At 48.1% G+C, this 27,271-nt stretch overlaps 1 protein-coding gene across 1 annotated transcript; it reads right to left on the bottom strand.

Annotated features, from left to right (window-relative positions):
- Positions 1–1,490: 1,490 nt before the first annotated feature.
- Positions 1,491–17,726, bottom strand: GNA11 (G protein subunit alpha 11). The gene is made up of 7 exons (XM_075076718.1): positions 17,529–17,726; positions 12,857–13,041; positions 11,079–11,233; positions 9,933–10,061; positions 8,383–8,512; positions 7,462–7,615; positions 1,491–5,790 (listed from the first exon to the last, which is right to left on the bottom strand). Exons 1-7 carry the CDS (start codon positions 17,662–17,664, stop codon positions 5,600–5,602), a joined length of 1,080 nt encoding a protein of 359 aa, XP_074932819.1. The 5' UTR covers positions 17,665–17,726; the 3' UTR covers positions 1,491–5,599.
- Positions 17,727–27,271: the final 9,545 nt, after the last annotated feature.

The raw sequence follows: 27,271 nt of genomic DNA, 5'->3' as shown, positions 1-27,271 counted from the left end.
ATCCGCATGGGGCTGAAAGAAATAAACAACAAACCAAACACTTCTTTCAGCTACTATTTCATGCTCTCCGGCTGGTGAGAACACAGAGCAGCTGAGAAAAGCAACGTACATTCACCCTTAGAAACCAGCAATGACACAAGTACCTGCCGGTATTATGGCCACCCAGACTGGAGTGATCTTCCTGCTTCAAGACAAACACAGTATCTCAGGCTGTCCGGTACCTGGAACTTCACCTGTGCGTGAAATAACATAGAAGGGAGCAGAACATCCTTGGCTGCAGCTTCCTGAAAACACAGGAAGCCTTACACAGAGGAAGTTAGACAGTTCTACCCGCTCCCAGCCGATTTAATCTGAAATTCCTGGGGACCAATCCTAGGGAAGGAGAATGAAATTCTAGGAACTCCGTCCCAGGAAATCCCTGTGAAAGCCTGTGAGGGCTTTCACAATCATCCATCCCTGGACACCTAAAGGGATAAATTTACGCAGTGTTTCATATTTCAGTCCATGTTGCTGACAAACAAGACTGGAAGCATGTCTGGTCCCACCACCATTTCTGCTACTGGCAACGTTGCGGTTTAACCCAGGGGGCAGCTGATCACCACAGAGCCGTTCGCTCATGCCCCCTCACAGTGGAACGGGGGAGAGAATCGGGAGGGGGGGCAGGGAAGTAAAATTTGTGGGTTGAGATGAAGAGTTTAATAGGACAGAAAAGGAATGAATAATAAATAACAATAATAATACAAAATAAGTGATGCAAAAGTGATCGCTCACCACTCGCCAACCAGTGGCCAGCCAGCTTCCAAGCTGTGGTCACTGTCCCCCGGCCAGCTCCCCTCTAGCTTATATACCGAGCATGATGTCATACGGTACAGAATATCCCAGCTGTCCTGGCTGTGCCCCCTCCCAGCTTCTCACTGGCAGGGCGTGAGAAGAGGAAAAGTCCTTGACCAGTACAAGCACTGCTCAGCAACAACTAAAATATCGGTGTGTTATCGACATTATTCTCATACTAAATCCAAAACACAGCACTGTACCAGCTACTAGGAAGAAAATAAACTCCATCCCAGCCGAAACCAGGACAATCCTGCAAGAAATGTGCCTGAAATGGACTGACACTACAGCAAGAGGCAGTAACGAATACTGACACTTAGCGATTCTATGCCAATATCCTGTAAAATTTTAAGTCAAGGTGCCACCATTGCATCCCTACATCTTAAAACCCTAATCAGCCACTGTTCACACTCCACTTCAGAATTATTAGTACAGTATGTTATATATAGGTATTGCATGTTATGCCTTATATTTAACAAAACACACTGTTTCTATGCCTCAGAGTCCTGGTTTTCTGAGCAGGGACAACATTGCTAGCTAGGAAGGCAGAGTGCGCTTCAGTCAGATGCAGGTCCCACAGGGTACAGAAGTTGTTAAGCCAACCAGAAGGAGGGGGAGAGGAGGGACAGGAGTGAAGAAACAGATGCAGAACCACCACGGCTTTTAGGAACAAAATTTATTCCAATTTCAAACAGAGAATTTATTTCAGGAGAAAGATATGAAAATCAATTTCCATCAGATATTTCTGTAATAAGGGTTGTTGCCCAGCAGTCAGAGTGGGATCATTCCAAGAAACAATCACACTCCTGGACTGGAATGAGACAGTTTGGAGCCTGAATAGATCCAGACACTGGGCATCTTATTCAGAAACTCCTTTACCCTACCCTCTTCCCTCCCCCCACCCCAACACACACAACAATACATGCATTGCAAATGACAAGGTTTAAAAACAGCATTTTATATAGTATCTTTTTAAATAGGATAATGTTTAAATTGTCTTAAATCAGGATCCTATAATATACAAGTATAACCAAATAATTTCCACCACATTGGCACTTGAGTCTCTGGCACTACTAAAGAAGGGGCATTGGCACAAACCATACTCTTATAAAACTGGGTGCTGCATAACACACTTTGTCTCTGCTGGACTCGAACAACCTGGGCTCTGTACAGTACAATACAATGGTCAGCACACTCTGGAAGTACTTTTTTTTAAAAAAAAACAAAAACAATAAAACACATGAAAAAAACCCATAGTTGAATGCAAGGCCAACATTGCTAGGAAGCAACAACAAGAGACCAAAGAATCCAACTCCGGGAGAAGGGGAGACAGGCAGAAAGGGCAGGAGCTATCTGACACGCTGAAGCAGTAAGGGGCTATTGCTCACCAGGTAGCCAATCCACAAAGAATGGTGCAAAGAAACGGGATGGTCCTCTCCTCACTGACTTCAAGTTTCAAACTGGTTCAAAGCACGTTGGTTTCTTCAGCAGAACAAAGATAAAAAGTGCACAAGGAGCAGAGGTTAGCCAAGAGACCACTTCCTCAGACTCAAGATTCTAGATTCTCTGCAAGAACCCAATTCCACCTCTTTTCTGAAGGTCAATCTGTTGTCGCAACCTGCAGAAAGTTCTGACTGGCCTCACTTTCAGAAAAGATAATATAGGCAAATTTGGTTTAAGGTTTGGCACTTTTGCTAGGGCAGGCGTTTGCCAAAGGGCCAGCCAACAGAGACCCAAACCAGTTCTGCCGGACTGCTTCACTGGCCAAGCTGGAGGCACACAAGCTACTGCTAAGAAAAGCATGTGCTAACACTGGTATCTTCTCACACATAATATAGTACACAGACAACTCCAGATTATGTGTACAAGTACGACCCATTCCTCTCCTAATTCAGAATGAGGTTTTGGGAACTCGTAAGACAGCCATCGCATAGTGTTCTCCCCTTCCCTTTGCAATAATCATCACACCAAGTCAGGTATCAGGCCAACAGCTACACCAAGCAGTTGCTCAGTGAGGTACAGCGCGTGCCTAAATCCTTGCGCCCATAGCCTCCCACAGTTCCCCACAACGATGCAGATTCACTCTGCAAGAGACAGAAGCCAAGATCCCTCCTCCTATGCCAGGGCAGCAGCTCTTAAAGAAGGGGAGGATACAAAACAAAACAAAACAAATTTCTGATTCAAGTGGAAGTACCACCGTCATTCACCTTGGAAAAAAAAACTTCTGGGAAGTTCTTTCCAAGAACCTGTATATCTCAGTGCCAGGTTCGTCACTGGCAATAGTTGTAGTGTGAACCATTTACAAGAGGATCACAGAAGCAGAAGAGGCTGGTGCTGCCATCTGCTTCAGATGAACAGCACTTAGAATACACAAAGATGATTATAAATTCCTCTTTATAGGACAGTTTCTACAAAATGGATCATTTTGGCATAAAGACAAAAAAAAAAGCAGTAAAATTGATGCAAAGCTGTCTGACACATGGGAATCCCTCTCATTCCTCCCAAATGTTAAATGCAGACCAGAGCATGGCTAGCCTAAAGAGATGCTGTTTCCCTCAGCATCACCACTCAGCCAGACTGGCTCTTCAACTGTTGGTCCCATGGCTACTGTTCCAACTTGAGCTCTCTAATCCCTCTTAGCAGAGCTTGCTTTCTTCTGTAGTGCTCTAAGACATACAGAGGATTCCCTCAGCTATTCTGGAAAACAAGAGGGACCTATAAACACAATCACTCAAAATTATGTCCCCCCATATTTTAGTGTTCTAGATCAAAGCATCTTAAGCATCTCAGACAGTTAAGATTTACTCTTACATGCTGTGCAAAACACTGATGTAGTGCTCTGTCTACAAAAGAGACAAAATATCAACAGCCCCCTTCAACAGTGCAGCTCATTTAGTCTTTATCTAGTGGCAGCCTGCTAGCCTTCAAGGGGGCAATCTGGTCGATCCAGAGGATTTGGACCCAATGCTACTAGTTGGAATTGAAACAGAAGCATTAGTGATGGCTAAATGACACACATCCAGAGGTGGGACAGATTCCCGTTTCCTACTCTCTCCTTGCCTTGCCACTGAAGTTATCTTCCAGGCTGGCAACAGGTCTTCAGCACATTTGTTCACTTGCCTCAGCTCCTGGAAAAAGCTCTCTAACGTGCAAAGGCTTCACATCCTTCTGCTTAGTGGAGTTTCATTTGGCATCTAGAATCCAGAACTACTTCCACTCTACCTTCCACCTGCACCAGCAAACCCTGCTGTCGCTGTCTCTACCCTCTTGCTAAACAGAAGTGCAACCACAGCAGGGCTTTCTGGATTCCATAGCAGCCGCGTGCTCCAGCCGTGACTCCTACAACTCGATCATCATATGCACCCTGGAGCAAGTATGTGTGCAAGTCTTCCAAAGAGGATCCGTACTCCTCTAAAGAGAAACACAGCAGCATGTGCCTCAGGGGAATGCATAAAGAGCAGAAAGAGAATTGCTACTCCCTCCAAGAGCTATCCTCAACCTTTTCAAGTAAGAATCCTACCTACATCCCAAAGTTTGTCACCCAACAACTCTGGTTCTTTCTAAAAATCTGCAAGCTGGACAGGACCAAGGAATTCTTACAAAGTCATTCAATACACTGGCACAAAATGCAATAAACAAGGCTTGTTTGCTATTAGCAGCAAGAAAAGAACTAGAGGGTGGCACGAGACTAAGATTTTCAATCCAGCCAAAGTCTGATGTTTAAACGCCACAATTACTCAATGTGCTTTTGGTATTTGCTGCATAGAGAAGTTGCTCACTTGATGCCATATACTCTACTCAACAAAATGTAGTTTCTCTCTGCAAATTGAGCCTTGTGCGCACGCATGCGCTTGTGGTGTGGGGGGGGATGTGTGTACGTGTGTGGAAAAAAACCAAAACAAAATAAAAAAGAACAATTACAGTCAGGCACTTCCCCAGGCTCAGCAGCTATTGCTCCAAGAGCTTCCATCATTTGTAGTCCATGAACAAAATACAGCAACACGTAGCAAACTATGTATAGAACATCAATAATTTAAAAAAAAAAAATAATAATCACAGTCTCCATACCTTTTATAATTGATAAGAAAAAATAACTCAGAACTAGAACATATAAAGAATGGAAAAGTGATGGCTTTTTTGTTGTTGTTGTTTTGCCTTTTCTTTTTTTGCACAATAGTTGGAGAGCAATGGCTCCTCCCCAACATTTCATCACAGTGAACCATGGAGCGTGTCCTGGGGAAGGGAAGGGGTGGGGCAGGCGGGGCGTGGCGGAGTGGAGAGCAAGCAGGATTAGCAAATTACACCAGAGGCACCCTATACCACAAGGCGAAGGGACCAGTAGCATTCCGCACTCCCACAGTCCAGTGAATTCATAATCTTGGCTGGAAAGTTAGTTTTTTCTATGTATACCATGGGAATGAAAAGGGGGCGGGGGGGGGAAAGTGGCTAAGCAACAAAGAAAAGCTCAAGATGAGGCTGCCTTAGCTGTTTGGCAAAAATTAAGAAGTAAGCAAGGTGCTGAAGAAATGAGGCATATCCCCGTTAACTGTGAAATAAAAGCAATCTGTTAAAAATATGAAATCAACTACTCTGTGGACAGAGACATGAGACTCCAGGATAACACTGAGCACTTGCCACTCCACAGATCAGACAATTTGCAATCATTACATCATCAAAAATTAAAACTTTTTTTCCTGTCATATTTAAAATTTCTTTTTTTTGTCTTTTCTTCACAATGACGCCTCTCAAGGGCCAAGGGCAGAGCAGGTCAAACCAGGTTGTACTCCTTCAGGTTGAGCTGTAGGATGGTGTCCTTGACAGCTGCAAAGACGAAACGGATGTTTTCTGTGTCTGTGGCACATGTGAAGTGAGAATAGATGATTTTATCGCTGTCTGGATTTAAATCCACAAACATCTTGAGAATGAACTCACGGGCTGCCTGTGCATCCCTCTGTGGGCCTGTATCAAACAGAGAAACCAATTAATGGATTTATGCTAAGTCCATCCCCCAGTCTGATCCATCAGAATAATTGCTAATGCACTACTTCTTATGGGTTACAGAGCTATAAAGAAGAAATTGAGATCATTTATTGCATAAAAATGCCAGGAGCTGAAGTGTTTTATGCTCTTCAGTTATCTAACCAAAACCTACAAAAGGCATTTTTCCAAGGCTGAGTTTTGACAGACACCAAGGTGTCATTTCAGACTGTGCTTTGAAATACAGCATTTGGTATAACCCTGTCTGTGCTGCGTTCACTAGATAACAGTGACAGATGCTGGATATACATAACACAATGCTCTCCCATGGGGTTGGGATGTATATTTCTTCTATCGATGGATCTTAGGTGCTGAGACACAAGCGTACGTTTTGCAAACAAGGGTCTTCAGCCAACACTGCAGTCTGTCCTAACTGGCTGGTCATCTCACAGGAGCTAAAAAAAAATAGATTTTTTGGCCAGTATTTACTTCATATTGCTGACAACTCCTCAGAAGAAAGTCACCTACTGATATTTTTTTCACAGTACTGGTGTTGTCACATTCTCCATGGCAAGGACCATCTCTTGAGAGGTGGTCTGATGGGCTACCTTCCACTCACAAGCCATGGAGCATCCCTGGAGGAGCTACAGTAAATTCTTATATGAAAAAAAAAATCAAAGTATATGACACATCGTGATGTTGCAATACTGTCCCCAGCTGTTAAGTTATATTAGAAGTATGTGCTATTTGACTGATAAGCTCACCAGCCATTCCCAGCCTCCCATAAAAACATGATGTTTTGCACCACTGACAGTTTCAGCGTGCTTGTGCTTTCAGACAGCAGGGGGCATGAAACTCCAGAAGCGGGAGGACAGCTAATAAGGAGCAATTTCATTAGCTGTTTAGAAGAAAGTTGTTTGCGAAATAGCAATTCTTCCTTTACCTTGTATTTTTAAAGCACATAATGACAGCGTTAATACAAGAGAGTATGCCAAGAAGTGTGCTGCCTGATCTCCTTCTCCACTGCTTCTATTTATTTTCAGCCCTGTACAGATGTGTTACCAGCCAACTTTAAATGCACTCACTGAAGAGCTTGAAATGCTATTTTGGCTAAGGATTTTTTTTTCAGATAGGAGTTTCTCTGTTTCACGTAGATATTATTTTTCCACAACTGCAGATGACACACTATAAGAATTTCATGCTACCTGAGATTTTTCAATATCATCATTTGAACGACTTGTGTATTTGACCAGTCAGCTTCTCAAAACAAGGGCTTAAGTCACCTCTTGACTAGAGGGTTAAAACGCCCAGTATACCGGTGAGTTGTCACATGTTTATGAAATAGGTTATATGCACAAGCACACAGGCAGGAAAGTTAGAGTCCCATTATTTAATACTCTGAAGTGTATATTGGGGATGGGGGGAGTAATTTGTCATCGAAGAGAAGTTCATTATTTGATCGGGTTCCAGTTATCTACATATGATTAAGTCATTTTTGTGACATTTTCTCATTGTTGTAAGTATTTCTTCCCGAATTAAGATGTTTTCCCCATTTCTGGATCTGAGTTTTCTTAAAAAAAACCCAAAAATCTAACCAAACCATCTCCACCCCTTCTTCTCTATATAGAGTGTTCCTCCTTAAAATATACTCACCATCAAACTCTGGGAAATAGTCAACAAGGTGGGAATATAGGATCTTGTCTTCCAACAGATCTTTCTTGTTGAGGAAGAGGATAACAGAAGAATTTTGGAACCATGGATAAGTGATAATGGTTCGAAAGAGAGCTTTACTCTCTTCCATCCGGTTCTGAAATAAGAAGAAGAAAGCCTTGTTTTCACAAATGAGCACTAAGATGCCTTTCTGCTACCTGCACATGCACTCAGATCTGTATCGATCCAGCATCTCAGATACTGTACACAGAATACTTTGGCCCCAGGTAGGTTCTGGCTCAAGCTGTGCCAGCAAATGGAACGGAAACACAAAATCTGATGGACTCAAGCTTCATATAATTGGCAAGCCACTCATATCAAAAGGCTTAAAAGTCATTTTATGCTTTGATGGTCATGTGAGAGGACTGGCCATGATACTTTGTGAACACGTTTTGTCTAGTAGAAGAGGAATAACTGCTGTTACCTAATGGCATTTTTTCAATCTATTAGCAAGGGCAAAAATTCAGCATTGCACCTTCAAAGACAACAGTCGCTACCTAAGAAGAGAACAGTCACAGCAGGAAGTAGTTCAGTGAGGAAGAGAGGAATGGGTGATTTTTAAGAGCATACCGCCACATTGCACAGTACCTTCCAAGGCACACAGAACTCAGCAATTTCAGAGTATTTCAGTATCACTTGAGAAGTACAGATTATTTGAATGCGACGTGCATTTTCCATTCTCAGGGACATCATGACCCATTGAGGCTCATGTTCCCTTTGCAACAGGAAGAACTTAAGGCCAAAACCAGCAATACTTGCTAATCCAACTTGGCAGCAAGTACTCTGGTACCAACCTCCAAGAAGCTAGAAATACATTGCTCCTTTCTTTCCACCCTCCTGCAGAGTTCCCATTCTTTGGCTTACCTCGTTATCAGATTCCACCAGAACTTGGTCATATTCACTAAGTGCTACTAAAAACATGATGGAAGTCACATTTTCAAAGCAATGGATCCACTTCCTTCGTTCTGATCTTTGACCTCCAACATCCACCATTCTAAGGAAGAAAAATACATAGAGCATCACAGAAGTAGCTGCAGTTTTCTATCTGAATGTGAAGGACCAGCATACGATGAGAACAAATGCGGCTCTTTACCATTCAGGTTCACCTGGCATGGGGATGTAATAGTATGTGCCTGCTAACAAAACCATCGAGTTTACAAAATATCCTGTTCCAGAAGTAAATCGAACTGAAGAGATGGCCATAGGCAAGTGATACCAAATTCAAGTCCCAAATATCAGCATTACCATTTTTAGCTGCATTCTGCTCTGGTTCGCTAAGTAGCAGCCCTGAGTCTGAAACGACAAGTCCTTCAAAACTCTGCTCTGCCAAATGAGCAAACTATTTCTGTTTTTCATTAAAGCATCTGCTTGCCTCAAAACTTCTCTCACACAAAGAGCTTTCTTTAGTTATTAAACTTTCTTTAGAATGTGCTGTTTAAAACTGAGGAGCTGAAGTGCATGACTGTTAAGTCCCAACTGTATAGTACGCTAAAATTATTTTGTCACTCGCCTGAAGTGCAGCACACCCGGTCCACTAAAACCTTATACTTATTTCATAGGTCAGCAAACCAGAACAGGGAGAGTCACTTTCCGTATATGTGTAACTGAATGGACGAAGAGAGAGGATGCAGGCTTCTTTATACCTCTCTTGTAATGTCAACACTGTGGTAGAGAAGGGCAGGGAGCATGTAAGTACCAGAGAGCTAGGGAGAAAATTGCTTTGCAATAGACAGGCATGTCATTGTGCCCTTTATGGCATGCTCGATGTCTGGCTTAAGCCTCCAAACACCATGTACAGCAGCAGAGGCAGCAAGTTTTGGTGTCATCCTGAGAGCACAAGGTAGGCACAGAAAACCACCTCTGAAGGCAGATGCTAGGTATCAAATACAAGGAAGTATTTCTGCACAAAAAGGGGTCTCTTTTTGAAGTAGAAATAAATGGTCAAAGTTGCTTGACCTAAGCATTCTTAAAGGGAAATACATTTCAAGTCAAGCACTGCCCAGAGCAAGCTTCCCCCTCCTCCCCTTGGTGGTTTAAGCTACCAGCAGTTCACTCAGCTGCCTCACCAGCCACCACTTCAGCATCAGATGCCAGCCACACAATCCTTCCCAGGAAGGACATAAATTCCTGTGAGATGGTTAGTGGGGTTTAGGTGTCACTGATTCAAAAGCATGTTCTGTTTTCTGACAGTCAATGCTTCAGCTTGGATTTTTCCCTTAATTAGAGTAAAATGTTACACCATCCCCATTACAGGAGCACCTGTCAGCAGACTCTTCATAACACCACAGCACATACATCCACTCAAGCCTCTCAGCTAAGCACCTGGACACTCTACAGCAATCCAGAACTCATCCTTCCTGAAACCATATCACTCCTCTCCCAGTTCAGCTGTAACATGAATACACCTTCAGTACCTGAAGATAATATTCTCTAGGTCAAAGGGGTACTCTATGATACCGGTTGTAGGAACTCTAACCCGTAGCACATCTTGCTGAGTTGGTAGATATCCTGGGGTAGCAATACGATCCACGTCGCTAAGATAGCTGCAAGAAGCACAATGGAAAAAAAAAAAACAAAACTACCTTAGGTTGCAGCACATAAATATACAGATTTAAACACTGTCACGTTTAGTCTTTCCCTAACATAACAAGAAAGTCAAAAGTCACCTGAACCATTTAAAACATGATGTGATAAAATAACAGAACACGTCTTCAGGTAATAGTAATTCACCAGCCATCCCCTTTGGAGGATAAACAGATACATTAAGGACAACTTTATCAACTCTGTATAGGAATGTGGAAGACAATCTTTACTACAGAGAAATTCTAAGTACAGTGGAAGCTTATGTTTCAGAATCAAGTCTCATCTGTGTTTTCTATTCATAAATGAACCTATGTTACCAGACTTAGATTTTGGTAATAATAAATCCATTAAGGTACATGGATGTGTAAACCTGTAGGCCAAAGGACAATCTTGAAGAGAAAAAGCAACACTTCTGCTGCCTAAGAGCCAGGACCAACACAGACTGCATAAGGTGGAGATTCTAGCCTCAGGTATATCCAGAAGCAGATGTGTGAACACTGTCTTTATCGTCCACCAGAACACCTCATACCCTCACGAAAAGTAGCAAATGGTAAAGAATTTCCAGATCTAAATCTATCTCCAAATAAACATAGCTTCCTCCGTCTCCAGCATACCTCTTTGCCTTTCTGAAGCCAGATTCAAACAAGTTACCAGTTACCTGCTTCCACTGCTCTTTCGTCTTAACTTTTCTTAAGGATACTTCTGGCTAATAGAAGCAAAGTGCCTCTCTCATATGCCTATGATTTTTATCCCAATACGCATAGCCAGCAGAGACTGTGCAGCTTGTCTAAAATGCTAGCAAGGCTCATCCACCTCAATGAAAAAGATAAAAGGTACTTTAAACAAACTAGACAGAGGAATCTACAGCAGTGTTCCTGCCCTTTGAAACAAACTCTAGACTCCAACTAAAAAATTGGACAGGTATTATTTGTTAGATGATCACTACCATCTACCAGTGCCTGTGATTGTATACTTACTATTTAGCTGAGTCGGAAAGCTGATATTCTCTTCTCCTGTCATAACACTCTTGTATTCCAGGGTCGTTCCACAATGTTTTAATTGCACTTACATATGGCTGCTCAAATGTCATGACCTTTTCTACATCCACTTCCCGGATCAGCACTGCATTGGCCTGGAGATTGAAAAAGAAAAAAAAAGGGGGGGCGGGTGAGGGGGCAGTGTCAGGTAGTGGTCACAGGCAAATTCTCAGATGAACTAAATCCTTGCATTATGACTTCAAGGGTCCACACGCTGTTTGTGGATCAGGTTGCTAAGACCAGAGGGCCAATGAGTAAACTATACATCTTAGACACAGCAGACATCAGCAAAATTCCCCCAAAACATCATATGCTCCTCCACAGAATAAGCTGTAAAACAGCAGCAGGTTTCACCTATCATTAGATCACTGGGTGTTTTGAAACACAGTGGTTTCCAAGGCAGAGCATTCACTGTGAAGAACCCCAGACCGCCCAACTTCTGAAAATTTAAACTGCAGTTGGATAACTGCAGTTGGATAACTGCTATCTCAGGTTTCTTACAAAAAAAAATTTAAGCTACGTTTTGAATAGCAATAGAGACATTATTTTCTCTCTCAAATTGAAGTATGCTGAAACAAAAATGCCCACCATACAATCTACAAGCAAAGGAAGGACTACAGTCATTACAATAGCCTGTGGCATCTATGAAGTTATCATCCACACCAAGCTGCTTTCTGAAACCTTTGGTACACTTGCCACAGGAAGGGGCTTTTGCCCGCACCAGCTATGCCAGGAAAAATAAAAAACAAAGCCAAGTTCTGCAAGTGTTAGCCTAGGTAAAGTTGGCAGATAATACCTGTCAAAACACCTCCACCATGGCCCAGGTAAAGCACAGGCAAAGCAAGCTTCCTCACACCCTGCCTATTCTCATCACTGAGGCTGCGGAACCTCTCTAAAGGCAAAAAAGGTGTTCAGACTCAAGAACTCCTGCTGCACCATTCGGTCCCTATAAACAGTTATTAAAAATCAGCTTCAAGTCGCTGTGTGATAGAACAGATAAACCACAACTTAATGTAAAAATATTAAGGTACTAAGCATTAAAGAACCAAAACACACTAAAAATACAATCAAATTTCCTGGTGTACCCTCCCCCTCCCCCGAAACTTGCCCAAAAAAGCTAAAATAATTTGGACCAGATCTGGCTGAAAAATTTATTCCTGGATCCAAAATCAATAAGCCAGACTTCAGCTTAAATCCTGTTTCTGTGGCTGAGACCAGAACCCTTCTACAAAGGTTCGTACTTTTGGTCAGCACCTATCAGAAAAACTGACAGGTTGCAGTAATAGTGAAAGCTACCAGTAGAGGCGTCTTTTGGGTCCAGCATGTATTCTGTCAGCTTCAAGTTCCAATGTGAATAGTAACTCATGCAAAGGGAAGCCCAACACATTTAACAATACTGAGTCCTTGAAATGAGTAAAAAGAACACCTCTCCTATACCCTATGCCATATCCCTATCCCTAGCACCCACCACTCACTATGCAGACCAGTACATAAACCGTACCAAGAAAGTTGCTCTATCCCTTAACACAACCGAGTAAATGGAGTCAAATATCAGCAAAATGTCAAAAAAGCAGCCCTTAAGCACAAAACATTTATGGGAAAGAGTTCAGGGAGGTTGGGATTGCAATGCAGAAAGACATGAACAAACAGGAACTTAGGAGTCAAGCCCTAGAATCCCCATTGCTTAAAAACACATGCAAAAATTGTGAGAAATTTACCTTGTTCTGTTCATATTTGTACAGAATCTTCAGGGTTTCCATGGCCCTGATCATAGACTGCATGGCAGTGAAGATGTTTTGGTACACCAGCTTGGTGAAGCCTTTTTTGTCCTCTTCAGAGTAGCCTGAGCCATGAATTATACGCATTTGCTTAATGAATGTGCTTTTTCCACTCTCCCCAGTGCCTACAGAATGCAAGAGAGAGAATTAGGAGCCATCTCAAGAAAGGCTTGCTACAGAAGAAAGCAAGCTAACATCCGTCACATCATACCCCAAAGTTCCTATTACCGTATCCAAGTACACACTACTTCCAACCACTTTTTTAGCCACTTTCCAGAATATTAAGAGACAGTCTGGATGCTCCTGCTCATCCTCACTATGAACATAACAGCATAGAAGGAAGACATCTTGTCCTTTACAGCAGCCTTCAAAAGCAGCTCTGGTACTTATTCCAAATCTCACATTACAGCCACTCCCACACGTTCTGCGTCAAAAGGCCCTTGTCCGTCACACCTGACCTATTCCCAGATACTCCAGCAAGATGCTACAATCACAGCACCAGGCAGAGAGGGCCCAGATGCACTCTCAAGTTGGTAAGTACTGCAAACTGAGATGACAGTGAGTGGGCTGGGGGAAGCCTATTTGCACAGTAAAGAGCAAATCTTCCACTGTGATTTGGCACAGAACGCTCTTTACCTTATAGAGTATGTGTCTTTTCAGATAAAAGAACGGAACACAACAGAAAAGCCAACTCTAAAGGAGAATGAAGCTCAAGAAACTACTAGCTTATTCCATTTAACATGAACAATCCAGTCAGTGCATCTGCCTGGTACACCAAACTACTGTGCAAACAATGTTTGCTCTTAAGGACTGAAATGATAATCATCGTTGTGGCAAGACACCTCTAATACTGCTTGCAGCCTTTGGATATTATAGAGTTAAAAATAGCAACTGGCAGGGAGAACAGAGTAGGGTGTTGCTCACAGCTGTCTGCACCCTGTCTTGATCCCCAGAAGACAGCAGGCTGCTCAACAAGGCTACCGGTTCCTTATTGCACAGGTTCACTGCCCAGAGAAGCTGGGTCTTAGCGTCGGTGGGAGTGCAAAACACACTCACACCAGTGCCAGCGCACTAAACAGTCCAGCCCTTTCAACAGCTGCTTCCTGCAGTCAGTTGGGCAGGTCCTCCCACTCCTACATTTATGGCCCCAGAAAAGTGTAATTTAACATGTGAAGGCCAACAGATGATATAAAAGGACAGTGGGAACTTTCAGACACAGTAAGCACGAGGGAAAAACATCATCAAAGTATCCGTGCCGTTACACAGCCTTATTAAATTCACGATTCAACTGGTATTATGGAAAGTACCCAGCAACTTCCACTCTATATGCACACGGTACATTTTGTGGAGGGGACGCACGGGTCAGGTCTTGCATGTGATTAGCATACCTCCACACTGCATCCCACAAGCAACACCCGATGCGCATACCACTGACACTTCCGTGGAGTACTTTTGTTCAATTTTCTAAAATTTGCTATTGAGAAGCAGAATATATGAGACAGCTCTTTTTAATACAGTGGCCCACCTTACGTGGCTATTGAGAGCAAAAACTAAAATTTATCACATAAGTGACAAATCCTTTTGATCTCCAGTTACAAATAAGCACACAGCAGAGCCGGGGCTTTCACCACCAGGTACTCACCTCACACTAGGGGATGGATATACTAAGACAGGATCTCATTCATCACAATACACAATTACTACTCACATCTAGATTCTCAATTACTCATGTTTATAGTGCCAGGCTAAAAGGCAAACAAATAAATATGTTCAAATAAAAGCAGCAAGCACATAACTAGAAGCAGCATGTTTACAATAAACAAGTTCTCCCCGTATCCAAGAACTGACAGAAATTATGTCAGAATAGTTAGAAATCAACGTTACAAACACCATTAATATGCAGCAAGCTATCTCCACTTCAAACAGAAAGCTAGACCATAAATGGGGGGGGGGGAAATGGAAACTGAAATCTTTTGTGGTTTCTTTCACTGTGGTGAGAAATACTTCCTTGTCTTTTACCACAGTGACCAAAACTGAGAGAAAAAAAAAAAAGTGGTGCTTCAAAGTGTTCCAATAATGAAAACATAAGAGAAACCTCAGCACCAGCCATTCACTTTATTCAGAACTTAAGAGTTCAAACACAGATTCTTCCTGTCACCCCATCATCACCTGTTTTTGGTGGGTTTTTTTTGTGTTTGGGTTTTTTTTTTTGTTGTTGGTTAGGGTTTTGGGGGTTTTTTCCAGTGTTTTTTGTGGTTTGGGGTTTTTGGGTTTTTTTGGGGGGGTTGGTGGGGGTGGGGGCGTGTGTTTTGGTTTTGTTTTTTTTTCTTTTTAAAGGTGCCTCTTGCTTTTACCTAGCCATCAACAATACAATACAAAACAACACCACACCAGAATGGTAAGAGCTCTCGTGGGTATGGTCTCCTACATTTATCAGAGCACAATAACCTTTTCTAATATGACAACGTTGAGACAAGCAGATAATCTGAATTCACCATTTCTTCTGTCAACACATGAAAGCAGCAGAAGTTACAGTAAGTTACTAATGACCCCCATCATTACCTGACAGGCACTCGTAAATACATCACTCAGTCAACAGTACCCCGTGCTTAATCACAAGTCATTTTTGTATAAAATATTCTCCCCACTCCCCACCCAGTAAAAAGACCAATTACTACCTTATACCAGAGGGCAATGTCCAATACCTTGAAATTAAATTTCTTATTACCAGGCTCATCATTGATTAGCACTGTTATTCTTCACCCCAATTTTCTGGTTTAGGCTTCAACAAGCTGTCACTAGATGTAGCGACAGGAAAAATTACCGGAGTTTCTACAAGGCAGAAACCCCCTCCACACATGCACTCTTCTCAAGATTTTGAGGATTTGGGAAAGCCCTCTCACTAATATGATCACTAATACTGGTGAATGTAAGAACTCCACATAGTAGGAACAAGACAGAAGAAATCCCTGCAAGCAGCGGTTACATCAAGGAGAGAGAACACACATTACCTGCCACAGCTTAAGCTGGGCAATGTGCTGCACCCAGGGAAAAGCACCCAGCAAACACATCCTAAAACTAGCAGTGCTGCTTATCCAATATTAGCCACTTCATATGGATTTTTTTTTAAATCTGATGCTGAACCTTACTTAACTGTATCTTTTAGAAAAGCAGAAAGGATTCTTGAACTATCTGAATTATTTCTAAAGTGAAATTTTTAGATCCAGGGGGATCGACTTAACCCAGATCTATCCTATAGTGCCAACCTATTTTGAAACAGCTGCTTCTGCAGGTCTGCTTTAGGGAAGCATGAGAGTGAGACACACATTCCCTAGTCCACAAGCAGCCTACAGAAACTGACACAGCATCTTCAAAGAGCACAAACATCAAACCCTCGATTCTACCTTTCACCTGACAAACAGCAACATGTTAATCACCAAGGATTCAGGGTGAGAAGGAAAGCCCTGGCCTTCCCTTAACAGCTATCACTATGCAACAGTGTCAGTACTGGAGACCTCCAAAGGCCTGGGCAGACACAGCCTCACTTCACTTGTGTAAAGTTTAAGATTTTTTTTCACAAGGATCATCCTAACTCTTCATCTCTACCTTAATGGCTTGCCAACTCGTGACAGACCCCAAGTGAATAAACTCAATCCATCAGATCTGCTCCATATTTCAGCTTGAGAGGATGTAGTATTTAAGAGACAAAGCAGGATACATCAACAAGCCATGATAAGTCACAGCACCCATGAAAACTATAACCCGAGTATAAATTGGAGGGCTACCTGGACGTGAGCATCAAACTCACTGCTGAAGGATGTAAATGCCTGAAATCTTAGCTGACTGCTCTTGTAATTGATTACCCATCCCTATAAACCTTATCTAACCACAGAATGGTTATCCATCTGCACAACCACAGAACTCCACTATGTTTCCATCCGAACATCTACATCCTTATCACTGCACAGGTGATCTCCACCTCTAAAGGCAATGCTAAACACTATAGCCATTTCCTCATCAGACACAGAACTTTCGCATTCTCACTGCTTCATCTCCCTTCAGATTCACTACACCAAGTTCCTAACCCTGCCGGCCCCCCCCAGGACCGCACAAGGGAAAGTCTGTGGTTTAGGAGCTGGAGGCCAATTTTCCCACCGACATTTACTCAAGGCCCAGAAGTTCACTGCCGATACCGAAAAGCGTCAGCTCCATCACTGAATTTTCATACACCGATAAAGGCCGGCACGCTCTGGGAAGCGTTTCCTCGAGACAATTTTCACGCGTGTGCGTGCGTGCCTGCATCTAGAACGAGTAATTTCGGCTTCATAGTTCCTGCTTATGTCAAGATCCATTTTGACAGAGAAGGCACCATAAAAAACAAACAAAGGGCAGCCAATGAGACGGCCAGCGCCGGCACCGGCAGGAAGGCCGCCCGATCGCTCGTGGCTCCCGCCGCTTCCCCACCACACCCGCTCCCCGCCACAGCGCGGGCGCGGCGCGGCCGCCCAGCCACCCGGACCTGTCAAGCCCCGCGGCAGCCGCGGGCCCGGGGCCGGGCGGGCCAGGCCAGGCCCCGCGGCGGCCCCGCGGGCCGGGCCCCGGCGCTCCTCACCCAGCAGCAGCAGCTTCAGCTCGCGGCGGGCGTCGCGCTTGTCCCTCCGCAGCTGCTTCTCGATCTCGGCGTTGATGCGCTTCGACTCCTTCACCTCGTCGCTCAGGCAACAGGCCATCATGGACTCCAGAGTCATGGTTGCGCCGCGGCCGGGACGCCCCCGCCCACCCCCCACCCCCCCGGCACCGACCACCGTCCTCCGCACGGCCGGCGGCCCGGCCCGGCCCCGCACCCCCTCCCCTCCCCACCCCTCCCTCCGCGGCGCCGGCCCGGCCCGGCCCCGGCCTCGGCCCCAACCCCTGCGGCCGGGCCTAGCGCCGCCGCCGCCCCCCTCAGCGCGCTGCCCTCGCCCGGCTGCACCGCCCGCCGCTCCCTCCTCACACAGCCCCGCCGAGCCAGCGACGAGCCGGCGCAACCCAACCCGCTGCCGCCGAAAACAAGCGCTGACTGACAGCCGCCGGCGCCAGTGGGAGAGCGCGGCGGGCAGCGGGGCGGTGCCGGACCTGCCGGGCGGGGCGCCGCGGCCAACCGGAGCGCAAGTTTGGTTGGCCGGTCGGGGAAGGGAGGGGGGGGAGGGCGCTCGGACGCGCGTTCCCAGAGCGGGGCGGAGACCGCCGGGCATTGTGGGACGGTGGCGGACCGAGGCGCCGACCGTGGGGCGGGCCGAGGCGAGGGGGGCGGTGGGGCTGACGCCGCCCTTCCGCTCGCTGCGGCCTGGCCTAGCCGGGCCGTCGGGGCCGCTCGGACGGCGGCGCAGGGCGGGCCCGCGGCCCCGGGCGTTGCGGCACTTCCCGCCCTCCCCGGGCCCACCCGCCCTCCGGAGGTGCCGCCGCGGCGGAGCCGGCCAGGCCTGGCCCTGCTCGAGGGAGGGCCCCCCTCGGCTGCAGGCCCCGCAGACCCAGCCCACCCGGCCCCCCTCAGCCGCCCACGGCTGCGGCACTCCCCGATGCAGAGGAGGAAGCAGAACGAGGCGCAGCGGTGCCAGGCCGGCGCCCCCAGGCTCAGGCTGGCGCCTCCTGACTGTGTCCCAGCAGAGCCGAGCCAGGCCAGGCCAGAGCCTGTTAGCTGAGCTCTCTGGATGCCACTGCCGAGCCCTCCCTCACACTGCATCTCTCCAGACAGGGACCTCAAAGCTGTCTTTAACCCTGCTTTCCTCATCGCTTCTTACTGGGTCCCTCTTCCCCTGTAACAGCTACCCCACCCGGCAGCCTGACGCATCCCATCCGAGCCACAGCCACACGTTCATCCTGTTGCTGCCAGTGGAGCTTTCTCTTTCTGAGCAACCCCGCCACGCCGGAGCACCTGAGACTGCACACCCATCGCACTGGGACCCCCCAGCTCCACTCCTCCACCCGCAGAGGCGGCGCCCAGACTGCCATTCACCCCCGAGCCCTCCAGAAGAGGGGTGGCAGCAACTGAAAGTGTCAGGGGGATCAAATCAGACCGACCGAGGCCCATCCCGCCATCCCAGTCACCCCAGGACTGTGTTCCTTGACTCAGGCATTACCCATGAGCAGCAAGCGCTGACAGGGCCTGGGGCCCCAGTGCCAGGGTGCCCTGGCCAGCCACGTGCTCTCCCCATAGCCCTCCATACAGAAAGAAAGATAGAATTCTGGAAATTCAGAAGATTCTGTTTCCTATGGCCAGATCACGCAGCACCAGAAGCTGCAGCTCCCACCGTCCTTTCAGGTGGATGCCAGGGCTCCAGCTGTTACAAGCTGCACTGGGATGGTTGTGTATCCTGATTCAGCAGGGCCCCCTCCACCCCTGCCCTATGGATCTGAGAGTGCTTTAGTACGTGCCTTATTTCAAATATCTCCTCCCAGAAGCAGAGGTGTACACAAAGCAAGACCTCTGCATGTTCCACATGGCAAGGTAAACAGATGCACACTTAACTTTCCAAAGAAATTTCTTCCCACCTTCCTCTCCCCCTGCTTGTCTTGGTTTCTCTTGCTCCATCTGGTGTTGTTTCTTTGTCTCAGACAACTTCCCCCAGTTCACCCAGTTCTTCTTCTTGTTGTTCTTCTTGCAGGTGCTTCTACTTGTGTTTTGGAGTCCTCATGGACACCCAGCTCCAACACTGCCCATTCTGTCTGCTTGCAGTGTGTTCCCACACCTCCTGGCACAGGCTTGCTCACCTTTCCTAGTCTACTCTGCCTGGAGGACTGTATGTAACCATTCTTTTCGAAGGTCTGAAAAAGCATGACAGAACTGCTACATACCTGTCTTCCTCATTATCTGCCTGGCCATGGCTTCCCAGTCCCTACTTCATGGCAGTCTGGCTAAGACAGAAACACAAGATATTCACAAACAACAGGTTCTGTTTTCCACTTAAATTCCACCTGCTCCTCTTATACCTGTGCTATTCCAATGAGGTCTTGGCCTCAATTAAAAGATTATTACTTTTCTTTCCTTTCCCCAGTCGTCTCCATAGTTTGGCCTTTCTCAGCATCAATACTCACCTCCCACTCTTATGTTCTCTTACATATGGCCAACAGTCAAGAGAGGACTTACTAGGACTTACTTCCTCATTACTGTCTCTGGTGAAGGTGTAGCCATTCTGCTTTGGCAGCCAAAAATTATTCCTCAGGAATAATGTCCTGGTGTTCAGGACATCCAGAACTGAATTCACAGTGGGCTACTCAGTGTGACTGTCTGCCCTTTGGAACTCTATGTATGGATGGTGCTTGAGGAAGCAGGAAGGCTTAAGTTCTTATAACCCCTGCAACACTGCTCTGACTTTAGGCAAGTCACTTAACCTCTTTGCATGTCCTCAGGCTGTGAGTGCAGATAGATACTGTGTCTCGGGAGCATGCTAAAGAGTTACCTAGTTAGGATTGCTAGGCTGCTTTGAACCACCAGGCGGTATATGCTAGACACTATTGTTTTGGTTACCTTCCCCTGAGCAGGATCAAAATCTAAAGGCCAGAATATCCTGAAGAAACTTTCGCAGCTTGCCAAAAGAACAACAAAATTTGCACCCATCCTCTAGACCACTTGCTTGGTTCCTGCTGACAGACATCAGTTCTGATGAATCCCGATCAAACTACCGATTTAGGAATGACAGGTCCGCTAGTCTCTCCAAGCAGCAATAGTCTGTCCACTCCTTCCCTTTCTGCCCTAATGGAGAAGCTTTGGTGCTCAGAAGGCTCACCTAGAAGACAGGACACCTGGGATTTCCCTCAGCTTTGTCACCAGTGTGCTGTGCAATTCCCTAAGCCCCGCTCTCCATTTCCATGCCCCACATGGGTTGCTGTGTCTGTAGTCTCAGATATTCCCCTCCTTAGGTTTCTCTCCCCTCACCCTTCCCTCTCTTCCCTTGCAGCCTCTCACAACTGCTGCTGTCAGCAGATGTCACTGACTTCCAGGCATTCTCCCCAGTCCCTTACCACTGCATGCTCTCCAATCGTGTTTGCTCTGATCAGCGGCTGCTTGCCTAAGGGGGAGAGTTCCTGCCAATCTGTCTAGTCTCACCTCTATTTTCCAGCAGGCTGGCAAAGGGGAAGGGGGGATCCTTGTGGTTTTTTGTGGCTTACTGAGTTCTACATGAAGGACTTAATAAGCAGCATTTCCCAGATGGCTGATCCTGAACATGTCAGGCCACTTCAGAGCAACTACTTTCACGGCCCACATTTGCAGCAGTTAATATTAAGCACAGAGATGGCCCCCATTCATTTATAAAGAGGAAGGTCCCAGCCCTTGTAAAGGGTGTTCAGTCACTAGGCCCATCCAGATGAAGCACACCTTGCTAGACAGCATTGCAGACGTTTCAAAGTCCCATTCTCTCTGTCCATTCTGGCCCCATTTCTTAGGTGCTTTTGAGTTCTAGGTGCTTGAGAGCAGAGGGGAGCAGGGACAGCCCAGCTGCATTTTGCTGCAGCTGCTTGATCAACAACTTCACTGAGGAAAATTTTCATTGCTTAAAAAAAAGCAGCTTGCGACCAGATGATAACTGCTCCCATCTGAATGCAGGAACCAGGTGCCCTGAGCGCAGGATCCCCAGTTCAGCTGCCCACATACACACAGGGAGATTCTGGAAGTCAAGCACATCCCCCTTTCAGTGCGTACCTTGCTGGATCTGAACCCTGATTGCACCTTCTGCTTTGCAATTATTTTGTAAGTTGAACAACCGTTTCCTTCAGCTGTTGGAAAGAACTAGTTGCTACAATTCACCTCTCAGATGAGCTTTCAGCAGCAGAGGTGGTGCAGGGTTATAGGTCCCTCCCACGACTTTGGGATGACGTTTTCTGTCAGCTGGAAGCACCCTGCTGCCAGTCAACATTTTATACCTTCTAGGTGTTGGAAAAATGCAGTGTGATGTTTCACTCCTCAGTGCCTCTCCAGGAACCGACAATCCCAGGGAGCTGAGCTAGAATCTCATTTCCCAAGTTAGGAGGTGCCTGGCATGCGATGGCCACCCCTCCCCAGGAAGGGCGATGGGAGGGCAGCAGGGACCGCTGGCAGGCACTGGTAGTTGTCTCCGAGTAGTTTGAAGGAGAGCGGCTCAGAGCATGCAGCAAGATGAAAGCAAAAAGGGGAATATCACCAGGGAGAAACGGGGAGGAGGAGAAAGCTGAGAGGTGGCCTGCAGGAGATGAGAAAGAGAAAGCAAGACAGCTGGTGCGTTACTGTCAGAGAGCCTCTGCCAGGAGCAGCCACCGGGCGCTTCCACCTCGCGGCACAAGCGCAGCAGCTGTCGCAGGCGCCTGGTTGAAGCGTCAGCCCCGAAGCGAAGCCCCCTCTCCCCCGGCATCCCCCCGAGCAGGCCCCGGGGGCCGCCGCTTTCCACTGCCGCGCCCCAGATCCCCCGCGGGGGGCCGGGCCCCACGGCCGCGCCGGTCCGCTCCCACGGGCTGCGAGGACGGCGCTCCGGGCCCGGCAGCTCCCGGTCCCGGCGCGGGGCGGGGGCGCAGCCGCCGGGGCCCCGGGGCCGCGCTCGGCAGAGGGCAGCAGCGGAGCGGAGCGGAGCGGGCGCCGCGCCCCGCGGGAGCCCGGCCCGGCGAAGAGCCGGCGCCGGACCGCCCCGGCACACGCCGCTTGCGAGCGCCCGGGGCCGCGCCCCATCGCCCCGGGCCCCCCAGCTCCGCTCCTCCACCCGCAGAGGCGGCGCCCAGACTGCCATTCACCCCCGAGCCCTCCAGAAGAGGGGTGGCAGGGGGATCAAATCAGACCGACCGAGGCCCATCCCGCCATCCCAGTCACCCCAGGACTGTGTTCCTTGACTCAGGCATTACCCATGAGGAGCAAGCGCTGACAGGGCCTGGGGCCCCGGAGCCAGGACTCCCCATAGCCCTCTGCACAGCCCTCCAGGGCCAATACCCAGCTCACCCCTTTCACAGACCCACCTTCAGCTAGCCAGACTTTGATGAGCTGTCCCCAGCCCCACACTGCGGGTCTGAGAGGCAAAATACCATCTGAAATGCACAGCAGAGGTTTGCTACCTGCTGGGCCCTGTGCTAGGATGCAAGGCTCTTGTTAAAGCTGGGTGGTGGGAGGAACAGGACTGGACACAATGCTCTCCTCTCTGATCTGGGCTTCATGCTGCTCACCATTTTCCATTTAAAAAAATACTTTAAATCCCCTCCCAAGTGTTTCTGTAGCCTCACACCTGCTCCCCTCCTTTTTCATCCCTTCCAAGGTTTTCTGCCTCTACCTGTGGCAGCAGCGTTCCCCTCACACCATCTTGGGAAGGGGTGGCATCAATTAGACACTTCCCTGAGCTCTCATCAGCACTAATGAGTGGCCAGGACCACTGGGATCACTGTAGTCATCTCTGGAACAGAGCAAGGGGAAAGGATTGCAGCAGCCCTGGAGCATCCCTTACGCACACAGCAGAGCTGTGCCACCAGCCAGGGAATGCAGGCAGGCAGCCAGGTCAGCCCCACAGGGCCAGGCAGACCAGCCACCAAACCACCTGGTGAGGACTGTGCAGGAACAGGTGAAGAAGTCCTGATGCACACAGGTGCTTAAGGAACAAAGCAAGACAAAACAACTCCTACCCAGATGCTTGGGAGGACACTTGAGCTATTTCTCATATGTGTGTTTTAAAAATGATCTCACAGTTAGGGGCCCGAGCACGCTTTCCAACCAGCCTGGAGACGCACTGACCATAATCTGCAGGTTTAGGAGTGATGGGGTCACCTAAACCATTTCAGTTACTGGGTGGGATTAGATTTTTATTTATTTATTAAACAAAGCTCATTCCCTCCCTAGTTGTAAACACTGGGCCTATGACTCCCACCCTGAGTTCTCCCCTTCTCACAGGTTCACCACTGCTCCTGGGACTTCCCCTCTCCTCTGCCTGCTTTTGCCATCCACCCTGACTCCTCTTTGGCCTGTCTACCCTTCACCCCCAACTCTTGCCACCACCCTTGGGAGCTGCCCAAGTCCCTTTGGGCAGGCTGAAGCAGCATGATGTGCACCCTTGCAGTGTCAAACACCCTCCCTACTAAGTCTGCAATGACATTCTAAGCATATGGAAAGACAAGCGTATCTGTCCCCAAACCCTCCACCACCAGTACCGTGAACAGAGACACAGGTTCCTCCAGGAAGGAGCTGCATGCCCAGCGCTTGCTGTGGGGCAGGCCACAACAGCAAGGCTGCATTAGAAAATACCAGGGCCTTTGCATCACGTCTGTGATGCTGAGGACTTTCATGCATCGGTGGCACTATTCTGGGTTTGTGCCAATAGAACTGGCACTCCTAAGGGCACAACCCAGGCGCTGAGAGGGCTTTACTGATCCAAGAAGAGGAGGACAGAGGCAGAGCCATTACAGAGAAGCAGGAGAAGCCAGGGTCCAATGGAAAACAGGTCATGTTTTCCAGTGGGGAAGACGATAGGGTCACTGGGACCTGCAGCCAGGGGATGGTCCAGCAGCACCTACCGAGAGCCAAGGACAAACTGGGTCAGTTCAGCCCGTGCCAGCAGGTCACAGCTAGGCTGGTCTCACAGCACCTCATCCTGAGCACACCCGTTTGCCCATGGCACCCTGACACTGCCTTGCCTCAGTCTCCCCAGCACCACCTCCAGCCCTGGGCCCATCGGCCCCCAACACGCCACGGGAGCACAGAGCACCCACCACCAGCATCGCCTCGCCTCCCACAGGAGGGCACTAGCAAGCCACAGGCCCGCAGAGATGCTGCCAGCCTGGCTCCAGCCAGCTCCACCCTTTTAACACCTCCTTCCCCTCCTGACCCTGGTGTTTCAGGTCAGAATCGAGCCCCTGCAGCCCTTTAACCCCCTCCTGGCCAGGGCACGGTCAGCAGTTCCCATCGCATGCCAGCACAGCGCTTATACTAAGGAAGAAGGAGAGCAATGTATCGTTTGATAAATGAAAGCACCTTTATACCAGTAAAATCATGACAGTAGTGCTAACCTTGCATAAGCTGGAACTCCCCCCACATCAGCTCCTTCCCTGTGCTGCAGGTCCCAGGCTGTAAATGCCCCCCAGGAGGCCACAAGAGGTACTTAATAAGTACCTGCAAGGTGCATAAGGTCTCTCCCTAAAGCCTCAGCATGCCAGGTGTTATTACTGCAGAGCAGGTGTCAAACGTTTCAGCCTCCTCCAAAATTATTTTTACAAGCTCTTCAATTGTCTGTCACAGGAAGATGCCTCAAGGAGACCTGAATTCTCTGAAAAGAGGGGGAAAAGCACCCAGATCAAACATGCTGACAAATCCAGCCTGTGACAGCAATTGCTGGACTACAGTTTTTTAAACCTTATGTTTCACATCTGGTTTGTCACAGCTGTTGTAGGTGGGTTCAGTGCACAGTAAATCAGGATAACAAACCTACATTTACCGTGATCCTTTCATCCCCTAGGATCCCAAAGCACATCATTTAATTGGACTCAGCCTGCACAGAGATTTCATAAATAAAGGAATGATGAATTAGCACAGCTGCTGCAGCATTCACACAAGTTACTAAGACACAATCTCCTTGTGCAATCAATCCAGCCTCATGCTTCAGTGTTTTGTCATAAATTGAGGTCAGGAAGAAATGTTCTCCCTACCTGGAATGCAGCACTGCTGAACTAGCTGAGTACAGGAAGACACGTAAGGGTGTAGTAATCTGTCTTCCCTGTGCAAATCTCAGAAATCATTGCAAATATTCATTTGGTGGAGCTCCCATGCAGTAGGTGAACACTGATCCTGCACAGGGGCAGGAGGAATGTGATATAGGGGAGAGATTATCTGCCTCACATCAGGCAGGAGGAAAGCTTGGATGATCCTTTTGACCTTAAAATTGGTATCTCATTACTGCCTTTGTCCAGAAGGGAAACAGAAGGAGAGAGGTGAGAGTCCTTGCCATGCCCATGACACACAGCAGGCCTGATCTAGAAGCCCCTCCTTTGCCCATTCCAGCCCCTGCTGGTCACTCCCTCCATCAGATTCAGTCTCTGTTTCATACGCAGAGGGATTCAAATGCTGCTTCTGGAAACTAATGAGCCCAGGATCCTCCTTATGGTCAAAGGGTCAGTGGATTCCCCTGGACCTCCTGACTGTGTTATAGCTTCAGACTTCCTGTTTATCTCCCACCAAGTGCCTCAGAGACACCACCCAGAGCTAAGCCCTTCTCTGGAGCTTGATGCTGTCCCAGCTCTGGCCCGGGAGCAGGCAATTTTAGGCATCCTCGCCATGTGCTTCCTCATCACGCCTCAGCTGCAAAATCCCTTTCCTGCTTCCTGCAAGGAGTGTGAACTGTTCCTTGCACTTTGGCTGGTAAAAAGGATGATAATTACCCCTAATCTGTCTGCAGCAAAAACACAGGCCACAGCAGAAGCGGGGGGCAGCCACCGTGAGGAATGGAACCCAATTATTCCAAGTCACTGATAAAATGGGATCAAAGAGGGTGGAAATGTTTTACCAGCTGTAAAAAGCCTGCCCAGACCAAGGCTCTTCCTTGGAGAAAGGCCCTTTCTGCCCACAGACCACCCCTGCTGGGACCTGTTCACATCCATGGGGCGGTTTCTCATTTTTCTTCTTGGTATAGGTGGGGAGTTTGGGATGAGGTTCATTTTTGCCTAGGAGGGGGAGCAGCAAGACTGTTTCCCCAGGAAAAGAGCATAGTAATGTGGGGATACGGTGCAGAACAAGCGCTTTGTCTGCTGCCCCATGCGGGAGCTGAGCTGCTGGGGCTCTGCTGTGTCCCGTCATGAGCACCTGGGTGTCCCAGGGGACAGAGCAGTCAGGGCTGGGTGGCGATGGGGGCGAGGGACAGCACTGCAGAATGGCATCTGACAGGTCCACTGCCAAGGCAGTGCTTGCGGGGCGGGCAGTGCTGCACTGCCGGCTGCTGTAGGTCTTCCTCACCTCCCCACGAGCCCATGCTGCCCAGGACCACAGCCCCGCGTCATTGCCATTGGAATCGGGGGAAGAGAGCACTGGGTGGCATGTGGGCTGGGCTGGGGGTGTGTGGCAGATGAGTGCCTTTAGGAGCAGGCGAAGAGACACCAGCAGGTCACCCCAGGCTGTCCCAACATCATGGGCTGGGCAGCCTCTGCAGCAGCACAGGTACTGCCAGGGCACTGAGAGGGCAGCACATGCTTTCTGCCAGCTCCCGGGGTTATCAGCTGCTCCTTGGAGTTCAAGAAAAAGCATGACCCCACAGAGCCACCCCAGCCAGCGCCAGCCCTGGCTGCTGAGCTCCAGCTCTGACCCCTTTGCCAGGTGCAGGGCCTTGCCTTTGGTGGGGGAATCTCAGCAGTGAAGTCTGCCAAGGGATGCAGTGGACAGAGCAGCCG

Source organism: Phalacrocorax aristotelis, chromosome W, assembly GCF_949628215.1.
Source record: "Phalacrocorax aristotelis chromosome W, bGulAri2.1, whole genome shotgun sequence".
NCBI classification, from domain to species: domain Eukaryota; kingdom Metazoa; phylum Chordata; class Aves; order Suliformes; family Phalacrocoracidae; genus Phalacrocorax; species Phalacrocorax aristotelis.
This window is presented reverse-complemented; position numbering and strand designations above follow the sequence as displayed.

What these genes read in the sequence shown, in the direction of transcription:
- GNA11 (XM_075076718.1), bottom strand. Translation starts at nt 17,664, where the DNA reads ATGACTCTGGAGTCCATGATGGCCTGTTGCCTGAGCGACGAGGTGAAG. An exon ending in GCTGAAGCTGCTGCTGCTGG is followed by an intron (nt 13,042 to 17,528) that starts GTGAGGAGCGCC and finishes TGCATTCTGTAG; the next exon opens with GCACTGGGGAGAGTGGAAAA. An exon ending in ACAAATATGAACAGAACAAG is followed by an intron (nt 11,234 to 12,856) that starts GTAAATTTCTCA and finishes TTCAATCTCCAG; the next exon opens with GCCAATGCAGTGCTGATCCG.